The sequence below is a fragment of the Rhinolophus hipposideros genome, assembly GCF_964194185.1.
Source record: "Rhinolophus hipposideros genome assembly, chromosome: 24".
NCBI lineage: Eukaryota > Metazoa > Chordata > Mammalia > Chiroptera > Rhinolophidae > Rhinolophus > Rhinolophus hipposideros.
The window spans coordinates 13,946,577-13,964,234 of NC_138070.1; the positions used below are offsets into that span (position 1 = coordinate 13,946,577).

At 42.5% G+C, this 17,658-nt stretch overlaps 1 protein-coding gene across 12 annotated transcripts in view; it reads right to left on the minus strand.

The window, feature by feature from the left end:
- ACACB (acetyl-CoA carboxylase beta) overlaps positions 1-17,658 on the minus strand; it is a 110,631-nt gene that overhangs the window by 16,576 nt on the left and 76,397 nt on the right. For all 12 annotated transcript variants that reach the window (XM_081037464.1, XM_081037461.1, XM_081037468.1 and 9 more), the window contains 11 exons: positions 16,767-16,866; positions 16,570-16,677; positions 13,826-13,882; positions 13,546-13,587; positions 12,460-12,675; positions 10,298-10,453; positions 9,288-9,491; positions 8,152-8,307; positions 1,528-1,650; positions 1,154-1,423; positions 129-226 (listed from right to left, as the gene is read on the minus strand). In XM_081037464.1, the coding sequence (XP_080893590.1) occupies positions 129-226; positions 1,154-1,423; positions 1,528-1,650; positions 8,152-8,307; positions 9,288-9,491; positions 10,298-10,453; positions 12,460-12,675; positions 13,546-13,587; positions 13,826-13,882; positions 16,570-16,677; positions 16,767-16,866 (1,530 nt within the window). The remainder of the gene's footprint in view (positions 1-128; positions 227-1,153; positions 1,424-1,527; positions 1,651-8,151; positions 8,308-9,287; positions 9,492-10,297; positions 10,454-12,459; positions 12,676-13,545; positions 13,588-13,825; positions 13,883-16,569; positions 16,678-16,766; positions 16,867-17,658) is intronic.

The window sequence follows — 17,658 nt, forward strand, 5'->3', positions numbered from 1 at the left end:
CACTGTACAGACACCACCGCCCACTTGAAAACACCACCATAAGCCAGGACACAAAGAGACAGATTCCTTTGTAGCAGCTGGAATTAAAAACAGACAACATGAGGGGTGCCGCTGGCTAAGTCATTTACCTGGATTCTCCTTCTTCTTCGATGTGTTTACAATGGACAGAGTTCAGAGAGCTGATTCTGGTGTAGTCTTGCGGAGTCAGGTACAGGTATTTAAACCCCTTAAAAAAAATATACTCCAGTGAGGCTATGACTCCAGTTCCCTGTACTCAGACAGCTACTGTTGTTGGTTTTTTTAAATGTCAATATTGTATAGGGGCAGATGTTAGTAACATGTTAACACTGTTTAACAACATGTGAACATGTCTGATGTTAATACCGTGTCAGTAACAGCTATAAACTGAAGATCCGCTCTGTGCGAAGCACTTTCCACTCACCCGTAATTACAACACAGCCTCACGTTTTTCCTGGGCTCTCAGATTCTGTTCCTCAATTACCTCTGCACCAGTGCTCCCTAAGGAGCCTTTTCAAGCTTTGTTCCTTATTGCAAGCACCCCGTCACCCCCTTTTTATTATATATTGTTTACGTACTATGTGTGTGTGTATGTGTGTATGTGTGTGTGTATATGTGTCACATGAAAAGAATAACTCTGTCCCCTTTGGGGAAGGTGGTATCATCCCCTGGGAAATGCATGCTCTGGTTTTAAATAACGACTCTCTCCTCTGCATCTTCACATCACAAAATGTGTGCTTATCTCTCATTCATTATGCCTTTTATTGTAGCTGGTGTCTTTACATCTCCTGGACGTCTTTCAAGACCTCTCCGAGACCAGGGACAATGTATTTTCCACTTTAGCATTTTCAGTGTTTACTGCATTCAAAAGATGCTCAGTGTACATTACGTCACTGTTTATAAACGTTTTTCATTACTGTCGCCCTAAGGAGCCTTTTTACACAGTTTTTCCTAATTGCCATCCCCTCCCATGAAATTTTAATACTGTATGCCTGTTCAGGTACGTTATGGATATCTGTGCTTTATATATAAAGAGAGTAATAAGATGTTTTCCGCCCCTCTCCTGGGCGCTATCACCCCCACTGAAAATGTTAGCTGAGCAGAATCACGCCGCCGCACTCGCTTCATAACGTACTTTGTGGGGATCTTCTGGGTCCACCCAAGCCACCTGGAACATGTGTTTGATTTCCTCTGCAAGGCCGATACGAGCCCCGCTGTTGGCTGCGAGGTAGATTTTGGGGATGCCCTCTGCCCGGGCCATCTCGGATGCCCGCAGGTACAGAAGGTCTTCTCCCAGGCCGAAGGAGCCGATGCTAAAGGTGATGTCGTTGCTTATGACGACCACATCTCGCCCTTCCGGATACTCTCGAGTCTTAAACCTCATTTTGAAGGCCACCATGCCCACCTGGTGACAAGACAAATGCACCGGGAAAACAGCTTTGTGTCTTCAGGGGGGAATATTTTGAAAGGGTGATTCCAGCCAGGGACAGGGCTCTGCTGAGTTCTTACCTCATTTCCTCCAGGAAGTCGGTTCATCTCTACCAGCTGGCCCTGAGGGTCCAGCACCAGTTCAGTGTAAGTCAGGATGTCTTTGGGGTACTTGTCTGGGGAGCCCCACAGTTTAAAGAGAGCCTGGGGGGGGGAAGGGGAAGAAAGAGAAAAACCTGAAGTCATCAGTAAAGAGGCATGTTTTCTAGTTCTTTCTCTTTTAATTATGAACTATTTAAAGCACACAAAAAAACATGCAGAATAATAAATATCTGAGCACTCATCTCATGGTTTTGTCATAATTTTTCCTTAGTTAAGATTTTTTTTTTAAAGAAGTAAGAAAAATGACTGGATGCACTTTTATACACTAATAATGAATTATCAGATGATAAATTAAGAAAACAATCCCAATGGGGTGGCCCGTTAGCTCAGTTAGTTAGAGCGTGGTGCTCATAACACCAAGGTAGCCAGTTCGATCCCCGCATGGGCCACTGTGAGCTGAGCCCTCCTTACAAAAGAAAAAAAGAAAAAAAGAAAACAATCCCATTTATAATTGCATCAAAAAAATACCTACAAATAAATTTCACCAAGGAGGTAAAAGACTTGTACTTGAAAATTATAAGACATTGGAGAAAGAAATTAAAGAAGATACAAATAAATGGACGCATGTACAATGCTCATGAAGAATTAACATCATTAAAATGTTCATACTACCCAAAACAATCTATAGATTCAATGCAGTCCCTATCAAAATACCAATGACATTTTTCATAGAACTAGAACACATAATCTTAAAATTTATATGGAACCACAAAACACCCTGAATAACCACAGCAATCTTGAGAAAAAAGAACAAAATTGGGGATACTGTATCATGCTACCTGATATCAAACTAGACTACAAGGCCACAGTAATCAAAACAGCATGGTACTGGCATAAAAACAGACACAAAGATCAACGGAACAGAATAGAGAGCCCAGAATTAAACCCACTCCTATATGGTCATTTAATCTGTACCACAGGAGGCAAGAACCATTTATTGAATAAATGGTGCTGGGAAAACTGGCATGTAAAAAAAATAAAACTGGACCTCCTTCTTATGCCATATGCAAGAATAAACTCAAAATGGATTAAAGACTTAAATGTTAAGACCTGAAACCATAAAACTCCTAAAAGAAATATAGACAGTAAACTCTCTGACATTGCTCTTAGAGATATTTTTTCTGTTCTCTCTCCTCAAGCAAGGGAAACAAAAAATAAATATGTAAACAAACAGGACCACATCAAACTAAAAAGATTTTGCACAGCAAAGGAAACCATTAACAAAACGAAAAAACAGCATACTGAATGGGAAAAGATATTCGCTAGTGATACATTTGATAAGGGGTTAATATCCTAAATTTATTTAAAAACTTATGCAAAAAACCAAACAATTGAATTAAAAAATGGGCAGAGGGCCTGAATAGACATTTTCCCAAAGAGGACAAACAGATGGGCCCACAGACATATAAAAAGACGCTCCATTGTCACTAATCATCAGAGAAATGCAAATTAAAGCCACAATGAGGTACCACCTCACACCTGTCAGAATGGCCATCATCAATAAATCAACAAACAATTGTTGGTGAGGATGTGGAGAAAAGGGAACCTTTGCACACTATTGGTGGGATTGCAAACTGGTGCAGCCACTATGGAAAACAGTATGGGGGTTCCTCAAAAAATTAAAAACAGAACTATCTTACGATCCAGCAATTCCACTTCTGGGTATTTATCTGAATAAAAACAAAAACACTAATTCAAAATGATATATGTATCCCCATGTTCATTGCAGCATTACTCACAATAGCTAAGATTTGGAAGCAACCCAAGAGCCCATCAGTAATAGATGACTGGATGAAGAAGAGGTGGTACATATATACAATAGAATATTATTTGGCCATAAAAAAGAATGAAACCTTACCATTTGCAACAACATGGTTGGACCTGGAGGATATTATGTTAAGTGAAAGAAGTCAGACAGAGAAAGACAAATACCATATGATCTCACTTATATGCGAAATCTAAAGAACAACAAAAAGACCAAAAAAGAAACAGACTCATAGATAAAGAGAACAAACTGATGGTTGCCAGAAGAGAGCGGGGTTGGGGAGCTGTGTGAAAAAGGGGAAGGGATGAAGAAGTACAAATTGGTAGTTACAAAATAGTCACAGGATGTAAAGTACAGCACAGGGAATGTAGTCAGTAATGTTGCAGGTGGGTAGTAGACTCATTGGGGGATCACCGCATAAATTATATAAATGTCTAACTATTGTTCTGTGAATGAGTGAATGAATGAATTTCTCAACAGGCTAAATGTTCTATAAAAAATAAATAAAAATAACATAAAACAATAAAAAAAAATAAGAAAAACGTGGTTGAAGCCTGCAGTGTACCCCTCCCCATCCCATCCCTGTCCCTCTTCTCCTCCTTTCCCCAAGATAATCATTATCCTGAATTTAGTATCTACTAGTCACCTGATGCTTGTATGTTTTCATTTCATCAGGTATGCATACATTTAAAACATGTAGTATTATTTTGAATGACTTAAGTTTTAAATAAGTACATCGCACTGAACACGTTCTTCTGTAACTTGCTTTTTCAACGCCCTAATGTGTTTGGGAGATGTGCCCCTATTAATTTAGCTCTGGTTTCTTCATTTTCCATGCTATTCAGTCTTCCATAGTATGACTATATCACAATTTATGTATTCGTAACTCTTTTTAGGAACATTTAGGTTGCTTCCAATTCTACAGTATTACCAGTAATGGTGAAATGAACATTCTTTTTTTTTTTTTAACTTTTATTTGTTTGTAATTTTCCAGGACCCATCCGCTCTAAGTCAAGTAGTTGTTTCAATCTAGTTGTGGAAGGCGCAGCTCACAGTGGCCCATGCGGGGATCGAACCAGCAACCTTGGTGTTAAGAGCACCGCGCTCTAACCACCTGAGCTAACCAGCCGCCCGGAAATGAGCATTCTAATGGTCTCTTCTTATAAAGACAAATCAGTTTCACCAGCTATATACCTAGGAGTGCAACCGATGGGTCATAGGGTTTGTGAAACTTCAACTTTACTTGATATTATCAAATTGCTCTTGAATTTTTTGAAACCCTTTATAGGCACAGTAAGACTGTATAAGAGCTCCTTTGTTCCACATACTTGCCAATATTTAGTTTTGTCAAATATTTTAACATTACATTTACCATCTGCTGTGTGTGAAATTGTATTTTCGTATTGATATGTACTCCACTGATTATTAGTGAGGTGTGTACCTTTAAATGTTTACTGAGCTTCTTTTTTGCCAATTTCCTATTTATAATTTCTGCTCATATTTTTTATAATTTTGCTTGTTCTCTTCTAATTCATTTATAAGCATTCTGTAGATAATATAGTTCTAATCCCTTGCTGGTAATAGACATTGAAACATATTCTCCCAATCAGAGGCTTGTCTTTTCTCTATGCTTTTAACCGACTCCAAGTGGCTTTAAACCCTCTTGAAATTTTTTGTTTTTGTATACTAAATGATATAGAAATCAAAATTTACTTTTTTCAGTTAGATAAGACGTTTCCTTGTACTTTTTAGTTAAGTTTATTCTCTTGACCCATAATCCCACCTCTGTATTCTGTCAAGGTTCTATTCATGAGTGGGTCTGATTCTAGGCTCTAGCCTGTTCCATTGGTCTATTTGTCTAGGTCCATTACAATCATAGAACATTGTAATAAGTACTGCTGCTTTAAAATAAGTAGTAACATCTGCTAAGATGAGTCCTCTTGACTTTGTTCTTTTTCAAAATTGTTTTTGCTATTCATGGGCTTTTGCTTTTCCATATGAAATTCTAGTTTTCACCAAAAAACTCTAGAATTTTATTGAATGTATTCATTTGGGCTGAACTAATAGTTTCACAATATTGAATCTTCCCATCATTCCTTCATGACATATCTCCCCATTTATTTAGGTTGAAAGTATTTCAATAAAAATTTTTTAAATTTCTTCCATAAAGGTCTTGTATGCTTTTTATTTGATTTATTCCTAGGTAATCTTATAGTTGAACTTAATATTGTTTCAGTGTCCTTTTTTTCGCCCTAATTTCATTTTACAATTACTGTTGGTCTACGAGAATATAATTAAGTTTTGTATATTGATCTTGTGTCTACCAATCTTCCTGTGTTGTCTAACTGTATAGATTCTCCTGGATTTCTTATATAGATATTTATATCACCTACAAAAAACACCATTCTGCTCTTTTCTTTCTAGTCTTTATACCTTTTATTTCTTTTCCTAATCTTATTGCATTGGCCAGGAACTCCGGTAAAAAATGTTCAACACAATTGGGGATAAAAGCTAATTCTCTCTTGTACCTGTCTTTAAAGAGAATACTTCCAACATTTTACCGTTAGGTTTTATTAATTTTAGGTTGATATCTTTTATCAAGATAAATTCCCTTCTATTCCTAGTTTATTAAAAGTTTTTATCATGAACAGATGCTATCTTGTCAAATACTTTTTTTTTTTTTAAGATTTTATTGGGGCAGGGGAACAGGACTTTTATTAGGAAACAGTGTGTACTTCGAGGACTTTTCCCAGTCAAGTTGTGCTTTCAATCTTAGTTGTGGAGGGCACAGCTCAGTTCCAGGTCCAGGTGCCATTGTTAGTTGCAGGGGGCGCAGCCCACCATCTCTTGGGGGAGTCGAACTGGTAACCTTGTGGTTGAGAGCCTGCGCTCCAACCAACTGAGCCATCTGGCCACCTGGAAGCTGAGCGGCAGCTCATTGACTTCATTCTAGTTGAGAGGGCGCATCTTGCTGGCCCATGTGGGAATTGAACCGGCAGCCCCGTTGCCCAGAGCTCGCGCTCTAACCAACGGAGCCACCCGTCTGCCCCGACTTTTTTTATACCTATTGAAAAATTTAAGTTTTTTCTTAATCTATTACTATATAAATTATATGAATAGTCTTCCTAATATCAAATCATATAAGCAGTATAAATCTATTCTTTGAAGGTTTGATAGAAATTGTTGTAAAACCATCTGGGCCCAATTTTAGTGAATAGATTTTTTAAACTATTGATTCAATTTCTTTAATGTTTATAACCTAGTTAGATTTTCTATTTCTTCTTCAGTCAGTTTTGATAAAGATACATTTTTCTTGGAAATTTTCCATTTCATCGAAGTTTTCAAATTTATGAGTTGTCTGAAGTCTTGTTTCCTTATCTAAAAGAAAGGGGATGGATTTGCTTCTGATTTGTCCGTTTCTTATCCTATGGCCCTTGAGCTCAGAGGTAATAGGAATATAGACAATGATATTTTTAATCTTGAAAGTTTCCATTGAAGCATCTAATGAATACGTCATATATCTTCCTCAAAACAATCCTGTGAGGAAGGTACTACCATTATCCTCATTTTACAAAGGAGGAACCTGAAGCCCAGAGAGGTAAAGGAACTTACCCAGAGACACACAGGAGGCAAAGGACAGATGCAGGGTTCAAGCTCAGACCTGAGTGAATTTCAGTATCATGTGTTCCGACTATCCTGTGTCACCTCTGCCTGACGTGAACTGATGCTTTCCTGCCTACAGTGTGTGGTCCGTGACTTGAGTGTCATGAACGTCACTCACAAAGCAATGGAGAGGATGTAACAGACACCTACGTCCCTAATGCCAGTGTGTTCAGTCTCCTTGAAAGGCTCTACTATGTAAGAAAAATAGCTAGAGTCATAGAAAAGAAAAATGGTTGAAGGAAACTAAAATGTTATTACAGTCATCACTGGTGGATGGATTACATATGGGTGAAATTTTACTGATTCCTATTTTTCTGTATTTCCCAATGTATACTTTTGAATTGGAAAAACACGACAAAAATGTTATTTTTTTAAAGTAGACTAACAATTCCTCAACGGCAGTGATTCCATCCTCTTCCTCTTGGTCTATTTACCCTTTGAATGGTGCCTGGTAAGTAGCGGGTACTTAATAAACAAGCAGTGACAAGATCAGAAGGAAACACATCAAAATGCTAAGCAATCTGTCTTTAGGACGTGAAACTACGAGTTACTCTTGTATTCTTTCCACTCTCCTTTATTTTCTGAAGTTTCTACGTTATATTCCTTTTACCATTGGGATGAAACTGGATTTATTTTAGAAAAAAATGAGAAGCCATTGCCAATATTACAGTTGACCCTGGAATAACACAGGTTTGAACTATGTGGGCCCACTTACACATGGATTTTTTTCAGTCAATACTGTAGAGGTCTTTTCTCTTCCATATGATTTCAGTAACATTTTCTTTTCTCTAGCTGACTTGATTGTAAGAACACAGTATAGAATGCATATAACACACAACATATGTGTTCATCGACTACGGTCAATGGTAGGCTATGAGTTACTAAGTTTTGGGGGAGTCAAAAGTTATATGCAGAGTTTCCACTGCGTAGGGGGTTAGGTCCCCACACAAGATTCAACTGTAACTGCTTTTTCTTCATGAAGACCTTTTTCTTTAGAGTGGGGTCTTCAGAGGAGTAACTGAGGATGGTGGGCTGGGGTGGGGTAGGGTCGGGGTGGCTTGGCGGAGTCTCTAAGGTGATGCGGGGCATTGCTGCATCTCAGCTGCAGGACTTACCTGCCTGAACATTTCTGGGAAGTCGTACACGTAGGTGGTCCCCAAGGACTGGGCCTGGAACCGCTTGGCCTGAAGCAGATCCTTGGTGACGTAGGGAGTGTTAATCAGCATTCCATGCTGGGGCCCTTGCTTGTTGCCAAAGGAGTGAAACATGATCTGCACCAAAAAGAAAGAAAACACAAGAGCATGAAGGAGGCAAGTCTCAGGGAACCACACTCCTGCCAAACTTATGTAGACCTGGTTCTCAGTGAAAACACAGTGGACGGAAAGCGAAGCACGTCGCGTCACAGAACAAAGTGAGGGCAGAGAGAGTTGATCTTCTCTTGTCTGCCACTGTGGGCAACCAGAACAAAGAGGGGCAGTAAGCGAGGAAACGGCCCTCCAAATGTAACTATCATAGTACTACACACACACAGTGCATAAAACCTGGTGGAACCCAAATGAAGTCTGCATTTGAGTTTATAGTACTGTCCAGTGTAAATGTCCTATTTTGACAAGGTCCTCCATTACGTAAGATGTTATCACTGGGAGTTAGGTGAAGGGTACATGGGAACTCACTGTATTGTTTTTTCCTCTGTACTAATTTTGCAACTTCTTGAGAGTAATTATTTCAAAATAAAGTTTTATATATATATAAAATATACACACATGTGTGTAAATATACACACACATGTAAATATACATACACGTGTGTGTGTATATATGAAATATACACACACATATATATAAAATATAAAATATATATATATATACATACACACACACATATGTATATATAAACGTCAGCCAGTAGGATATTTGATTCACTTTACAAAGTCTGTTCTAAAAAAATGGTTGGGAAAAATACCCATTTCACTAAGTGAACCAGCTGGGAGCTGCATTCTAATCAACCGTGGTACCCCACATCTTATCCCGAATATGGTCCTAGATGGAGTCCACTTTGAAATCATTCTCCTTCCAGGGGAATGAACAGCTGGGATTCAGACGCTAACACGTCTCTCAGGCAGTCCGGAGGGGCTACCCCACTCTGGCACGCAAGGCAAGACGCCCACCGAATGTCACTCGAATGTGTGCTGCTCGCCCGAGCGGCCTGCCTCTGCTTGGACCTGGACCTCCGGGACCTGGCCCAGCCTTACGTTTCCGGATCTGGGGTCGGTGACTTCTTTGTAGAGGCTGATGTCCAGGTAGTAGCCGGACTCGTTGGTGATGAAGAGACGGATGGGCAGGACGCTGCTGGTGGTGGTCTGCCGGATGTTGATCTTGACCTCCGCCTGCAGCACGCGGAGTTTCCACAACCGGCTGCCGTAGCGCATCACCATGGAACGCACCGACTCCTCAATCTGCCCCCAACCCCAGAAATTCCAGTGTCAGAGCCCACGCTGCACACCTCGCTAGTAATCATTCTAGCACCGGCAATAACGGAAGGCCGACAGAGACTGAACGCAACATGCCTGGGACATAGTATGTATCCAACAACTGTGAGCTAACTATAACCACCAAAGGCACCTTGCTAAGCATTTAAAAGCTCATTATCTCTCTCCGTCCTCACAATCGCTCAGAGAGGCCGGCATTTTCCTGCCGCATTTAGATGAGGAAACTGAGGCTGGAACTGACAGCTAGGTCTCCGACATTACACGGCCTTTATCTCCATGCATCTCAAGCCCACGCATCTTCTCTTCTGGGAACAACGTGGACTGGTGGAGCCGGGGCACCAGCATGGGTCCTCTGCACCCCACAGATGCCAACCTGATGTACCAGGACTCATTCCATCCCAGAATCACCACCAGAAACCCTGCCTGCTCATGAAGAACCAGCCGACGGAGCCCCCAACAGAGCCTAGAACCAGGAAGAGGACAAACTTTTGTTTTGCAAGACACTTGTGGGACATCTGTGCTGTCCTACAGGTGAAGTACGGCCATGAAGGGTGAACCTTGGAACAGGGATAGGCCTCAGGGTGGTGGCTAAAATATGGCTCTAGAATTAAACAGCGGAGTGTTTGTTTTCCTCCTGCAGCCACCAAGGTTCAAATGTGCACATACGCACATCCTGGCACTCGGGCCTCGAGTGCCAGGAGACGATGCCCGAAGCGCCCTAGCACTAAGAGCCATGGGTCCCAGGGAAGTTGAGCACCCCCCAAAGGTGAGACCTTGTAGGGGTCCATGATGACCGTGGGCACGAAGTTGAGGAAGATATGGTTGCAGTCGGTGCGCACGCTGGTGTTGTTGAACGCCACCTCCAGCTCGTCCATGGCCTCCAGGAGCAGCCGCTCACCCTCATTTTGCAGGTACTCGAAGGACGCTTCCTGCCAAAGGCGAGAGGGGCAGCCGCTAAGTCAAGGGGCGCAGGGCCCGCTCCCAGCTGGCCTCAGAGAGGCGGGGGAGAGGAAAACATTCTTCTCCTTTACAAGTGTGCCAGGTGGGAACAGCAGAGCCCTGCCTCCGAAGGTGAAAGGATGACAAAGGCCGCTGAGTGCATCCACCACCTTTTATTTTCTGTATTCTGATGCTTTGACAACCTTGCTCACCCCGGAGGGACAGCCCCTTCAAGAGCTGGCTAAATCCTAGAGATAGTAACACAACTCACCCACGAGCACACTTTTCAAATTCAAACCAACCAATCCAGAGCCCACACCCCAACCACTTCCTTTACTGGGCTTCCACACTCCAGGCCACCATCCCCCTGCCCTAATCACCCCAGGCTCAGGTACCAGGCACCTAGAGACAGCCTCTATGCTCAGAACCAGCTGAAATTCCTCAAACTAGCCAATCCCAAGCCTGCGTGCCCTGCCTCACCTGTTCCTTCCTGCAGAAACCACAATAAGGGCTCTTGCCCCAAGTTCCCCCGCGCCCCCATCTCCTGGCTGACCACGGTGCTTCCCAGTGTAGCCCTCCATGGAATGGAGAGCTCCTTCCTTCTGGGCCCTCTGAGTAACAAACGATCTTTTCAATGGCAACTGTCTCCTGATCTGTTGGCCTTACTGCACATGAATAATAGCAAAACCTATTAAACTAGGTCTGCAATATCTTGTTGACTGAGGCAGCAAAACACTGAGATCAGCTTAACATCCATCAACAAGGGATTAGTAGGGAGAAAAAAACACACACATAGTACATCCACGCAAGGAAATAACATGGAGTGGATTATCTTCATTAAATGGAAAGAGGTCTATAAGTAACTGACCAGTAACAAAAACAAGTCCTCAAACGATTTGTCCTCTTGAGCTCCATCTGTAACTATACCTACAATACTACTGTGTTTCCCCGAAAATAAGTCCTAGCCAGACAATCAGCTCTAATGCGTCTTTTGGAGCAAAAATTAATATAAGACCTGGTCTTATATTATAGTACAATTAAGATCGGGTCTTATATAATATAATACAGTAAAATTATAGCAAAATAAAATTGGGTATTATATATATTACATTATATTTTTATATTAATTATATTAATTATATATCATATTATATTACATTTATATTATATTATATATTATATTATACTCAATCTTATAGTAAAATAAGACCGGATCTTATATTGATTTTTGCTCCAAAAGACACATTAGAGCTGATTGTCCAGCTAGGTCTTATTTTCAGGGAAACATGGTATGTATTGAATTATTCCTAGAAAGGGTAATAATTCAATACACAATAGGGCTGACTCCTGAGTGGCAGGATTCTGGGTCCTTTTCCTTGATTTTTAAAAGTACAGCTGACCCTTGACCAACACAGGGATTAGGGGCGCTGACCTCCCACAGTCAAAAATCCACGTGTAACAACATCTGGCCCTCCATGTACGCAGATTCCCAACCTCGGAGTTGACCCTTGAACAACGCAGGTTTGAACTGCGCAGGTCCATTGAAAAGAATCCTCATATAAGTGGACCCGCATGGTTCAGACCCACGGTGTTCAAGGGTCAGCTGTAGTTTTCAGAATTGTTTGAATTTTCACAACCTAACCCCCGGTGCCTTTTCTAAATGCATGAAACAATGAGAAATGATCATATAATCAGCAAATACAAGAAACTCACTTAATAAACCAGCATCTTTCTATCCTCTCAATTCTCCTCATGCAGAGAGACCCACATGACACAAGAAATGAATCCACGTGCCACCAGCTGGGACCTGAAAATAGGCCATTTCAAGTTCAGCCTCCCGCCCCAGACTCGAGTGTGACAAGGGTAGGGCCACGTGTGCTCCACGCATCCTGCAATCCCCAGTGCACAACGCAGAGCCTGGCACAAAAGCAGGAACTCAACAAAGCATCGGAGTGACAAGCTCAGAGGGAGACAGAAACATCCCGTGACATTTTACCTTTGTAATCAGGTCCGAGTGCCTGATGATGGCACGGATGAAGAACCTGTGGTCCGTCACTTCCGCACCTTCCTTCACCTTGGCAGCGCCCAGGTAAAGGTGCATCTTGTGGTTGGCGCAGGGCACGGCGGTCAGATCGAAATTGCGCATGCGGCTGAGCTCCAGCTGGAAGGCCAGGGCGGGCTCCAAGTGACGGTAAATGCGATCTTCTGCAAACTGCAGGCCGACGAGACAGAGCAGACAGACACACACACACACAGACACACACCGAGTCGGACAGAGGCCAAGAGTCTGCTTGGTCCACACTGCCCTGCAGCCCCTGGTGTGTGGTTCAGCACTAGGAATGCAGCCGTCATCATGTCCCCTACTTGTGAGCAAACCCCAGGGCTCAAGAGATTTGGGATTTGGGGACGGCCCAGAGGACAGCCCCGGGTGTGTAAGTCTGGCGTGCTGGCATAAAACTCTCAGCTTTCAGGGGAACCCAGCCAGGCCCCAGCACCTGCCAGCACAAACAAGCAGGTCTCGGTCTGCCACAGAGTATTTCTCAAGAAGTCACCAACTCCTGGTGTACTTGTGGAAACTGGCCCCCAAGAGGATGTAACTGACAGTGCTGGAGAATGAACTTGAGAGAGAACGAAGAAGCCAGAGAAAGAATGGCTCTTAACTAGAGAAGGCTTTGGATCAATTAAAATGCAAAATTCTGAATTTGGTAGTCTTGAATCGACGTTGGGAACAAGTCCACCTGCCCTACAACAGGGATCAGCAAACTTCCTTCACGGGCCGGAGGACTGGTAGCCCATACAGTCTGTCACGACTACTCGATTCAGCTGCTGGGGTGAGAAAGCCACAGCAGACCGTATGTGTGACCACATGGGTGTGGCCATGTTCCACTTAGACTTTATTTATAAAAACAGGCAGCTAGCTTACAAGCCAGTTTGCCAACCACTGTTCTAAAAGAACATGGAAGGCCAGAGTCTGCACAAAAGTTGCCATGTTGTAGAATACAGGGATACCTCAGGACTGGGATATTCTCCTTGAATATCAAAGAGGCCAGGGAAGAGAGAACAATGTTGCTTGTGGTCATACCTGGTCTCTTGCTCTGAATGTGAAAAACTTGGGAAATTCTTTCTGCAAACAGAAAATCCATACAAAAGACAATTAAATTAAGCAAGCCTTGTTTAAATATTTGTATACTGGTTTTTAACGATAACCCCATCTTCTTCTAGAATGAATCATTTGGAAAGCCATCTCTTCTCTAGTAATTGATCACTTCTGCCCCAAAGTACAGAGTAAATGTCAAATAAATGGCACTGGGTCTTGGAGAATGGAAAAAAGACTCATACGATGCACTGAGAATTGGACTGACCTCTTGGGCAATCAGGAATGTGATTCTTCGGAGTCCGTAATCCACAAGGATGCTTTTCTGCATTAAAAACCAAACACACAATGGAATTGTATTCGGCCACAAAAGGGAATGAAGTCCTGATACAAGTTACCAGGTGGATGAACCTTGAAAACAGTATTGCTGAGTGAAAAATGCCAGTCACAAGAGACCTCATTACTGCACGACTCCATTTATGTGAAATGTCCAGAAAAGGCAAATCCACAGAGACAGAAAGTAGATGAGTGGTTGCCTAGGGCAACAGGAGAGGGTGGTGGGACAAACAAAAATGGGGGATGACTACTGATGGGTACAGATTTTTAGGGGGTGGTGGTGAAAATGTTCTAAAATATAATTATCATAATGATGGTTACACAACTCTATGAATATATGAAAAAGCATTGCATTGTATACTTTAAATGGAAGAATAGTGTGGTATCTGAACTATATTCAATAAAGCTGTTACATTAAAATACATATGTATTTTTTTTTTAACACTTCATGAAATCTTTCATGAAATGGGCAGGGATGAGCACTGTTATATTAACCCCCCAAAAAAGAAAAAGACAAGAAAATTATTTCATGTAGCCAAAATTCAAGGACAGACAAAACTAATCTCTACTGTTAGAAGTCAGGAGAGTGGTTGGTTATCTCTGTGGGGGGCAGGGGGGTAGAGACCAGAAGGGGGCTTGAGATGGAGCCAGAAACGTTCATTTCTTGATCTGAATGCTGGTTACTTGGGAATTCACTATGAAAATTCATCAGGCTACACACTTATGATTTGTACACTTTTCTGTGTTAGACTTCAAAATACAACAAGCCAAGAAAAAGCACAAATCTTTTTAGCTGGTCCCTAAACAAAATAAATACTATTATATACAGTTTTCGGGGGAAAGAAAAAAACCCAGAAGATAAAAAAAAAAATGTTATTAATTTGTCCACATGGTAAGAAAAATTATTAGGGGAAAGAACAGTCATAGCCCATTCAAAAAGAGGTAACCAGACATACACAAAAGAAGGGAATGAACGGGATGCAGGTTGGAAAGTGAACAGGAGAAACTAGAAAATGAAGAGGATTCTAATGTGGGAAAACTAGCCTGGTTACGGGGAGCCTGATTTTCGGTTCTCAACTAAAAGTATGCGTGAATGTATGTATGTGTGTGTGTGAGAGTGTATGTGTGCGTGAATGCACACACATTTCTGCTTAACGTAAAAAAATTTAAATCATAAAATATATAACATAAAATATATAACAAAAATTATTTTCTTTCTCCCAGTAGGTGTATATTGTTTTAGCTTTCCTCTCTTCAGTACGTTATATATACATGTATATTATATACTTTATTTGGACAGACATATCTACGTTTAGTTTTTTCTAGCTCACGAGTATCCTCCTGGGTCGCTATTTAGAGAACTGTTTCCTTCCTTTCTACAGCCACGTGACAACCAGGGCACAGTTGTCCACACAGCCGAATGTGCCATTGCCCACACTTTCCACAGGTGATTCTGACACCCCTCGCATTGCCCTCACTGGGTAAAAACCACCAAATATCCTGAGTGTCATCTGATTGGTTAGAGGGCCAGGCGAGCCACCAATCAGCTCAAATGTCACCTTATCTACACTGTGGGCCACCACGCTGAAAATCCAATAAGGACATCAGCTAGGCCAAAAAGAAAAAGGTGGAAATATGCCAATACTTTCACAGCAGCTGCCTCTGTCTGGATGGTGCGGTTGTGGGTTTTGTTTCTAAACCTACTTTTCAGATTTGTCTGCACCTTAAACGTTTTCTACAATGAAAATCATTAGCTGCTCATTAACCAAGGAAAGGCTAAGTAAATCACTAACGATGATGTCCCTGAGCTTTCATGGCCTTATCCATGACATCATTGGTCCATCTCCTACCCAGAAAGCACCAGGCCATGTTCTCTGAGGGACACCAAGTCAGAGGAAGTAAGAAGTGTCCCTAGCACCAGGATAATACAGGAAATTCAACACAAATACAAATAAACAGACTAAAAAGCAATGAAAATTTCCAAGTGTTCTTAAAGTTAAGACCAAGTCAGCAGGGTCAAGAACTAACAGCCAGTGTGCCTGGTAGATTTAATTAATTTATGAGCTAAGAATCTTAGCATCCCATTTTACAGACGGGGAAACTACAGACCAAAGAGGTACAGTGACCTGCCTGAGGTCACACAGCGCCTTCCTCCTATTTCTACCACCTACATTTGCCAAGCTGCTCCACATGTCTGCAGCTGAGGTCCTTGAGCATACATAACAGCTGTCTCACTGCCAGGGTGAGAACACATGCTGTAAATGGCAACCACATATGTATAAAAGCAACCTGCAGTTACTTGCAGAAACGGATGTCAATGTAAGTGACCGTTTCACAATTGTGGGTTTTCTGGGTTATCCAACAAAAATATTCCCCCCAAACCTAAAACTATTTATTGACTGTGTCCTCAATGCTACAGAGCGTATATATATTGGGTCATTTCATCATTGCCAACACCCTGGGAGAGGGAAAGAAATGCCTCCCTCGTGTGATAGAGAAGGATTCACATTCGGCCACCTCTGCCCAAGGTCAGGGGCAATGAGAAGCAGAGCTAGGACAGGAAGCCAAGTCTATGGCTCTGAGACACTCAGCATGTCTCAGGTTCCTCAGACACCTCGCCAAGACAGCCCCCACCCCGCCTCCAGGGCCACGAGGCAGAGGCATAGCCCAGTGCACCTTGGACTGCACGAATGTCCGCAAGATCGGCACCAGCTCCTCGTCCTCCAGATGGTCCGCACACTGGATGGCCACGTTCAGGATGTGGATCGGCTCTTCTCTGAAGTTCTATGAGGAAAAACACAAAGGTGGGCAATGGAAAGACCTGGAACCCCAGCCTGCCCCCTCCTCGGCTTGCTCCCTGCTCAGACACTCACCTTGCCGTCTTCGTCACAGTACAAGGAAGTGCGGGCCTTGCCGAAAAGGGGGGTGTCCCTGGGCACGTTCGCGAAGCAGGAGATGACTTCATCAAAGTTCCTGGGGGTGCAGGGCAGAGAGCAGGGCTGAGGGACTGCTCCCCCACAAGGTCGTAGGTTAGACCTGGGCCCTCCCTCTTTCCCAGCCACCACTCGGCGAGCTCATCCAACTCGGCAGAGTTCATTCGGTTCCTGACCATTTCCAAGGCATCACTGATGGGGTCTTTCCCAAAAGGGAAGAATGAGCCCCCGTTATCTGAGATTGACCACGAAAGAAAGGCTGTCCAAACTCTGGGACATCAGCTGGGCGCCCCCCTCCCCTTTACCAGCTGGGAGATCCTCATCACCTCACCTCACCGAATCAACTGAGGATAACAGAAGTAATCACACCTCCTATGGCTGTGTGAGGATACAAAATAATCCGAGCACGATGTAGAAGACACAGCAACAGGTTGAAAAAGGGCAATAATCGTAGTAAGACTGATAGGTGACATTTACGGGGCATGTTATTTACGTATCAACTATACTTTAAATATAATACTTAATATGCACTACCTTGCATATTTTCCTAGTGATCTTCGAAGTAGATCCTTCTCTTATTCCCATTATACAGATAAAAATACTAAGGTACAGAGAGAGGTTCAGTAATTTGCTCAGTCTCAGTTAGGAGGCACAGAGCCAGAATTCAAACGCAGGCAGGCTGATGTGAAAGCCCACACTCTTGGCGATGATAATGTTATTTTGTTATTATTAACTCACTGTGCCATGTGGCTGGGCCACCCTAACCTAGTGTGTCACATGAACAGGTGGGAGTCAGGGGAAGCTCACTCGGCCCTTTTGCTCGGGGTATCTG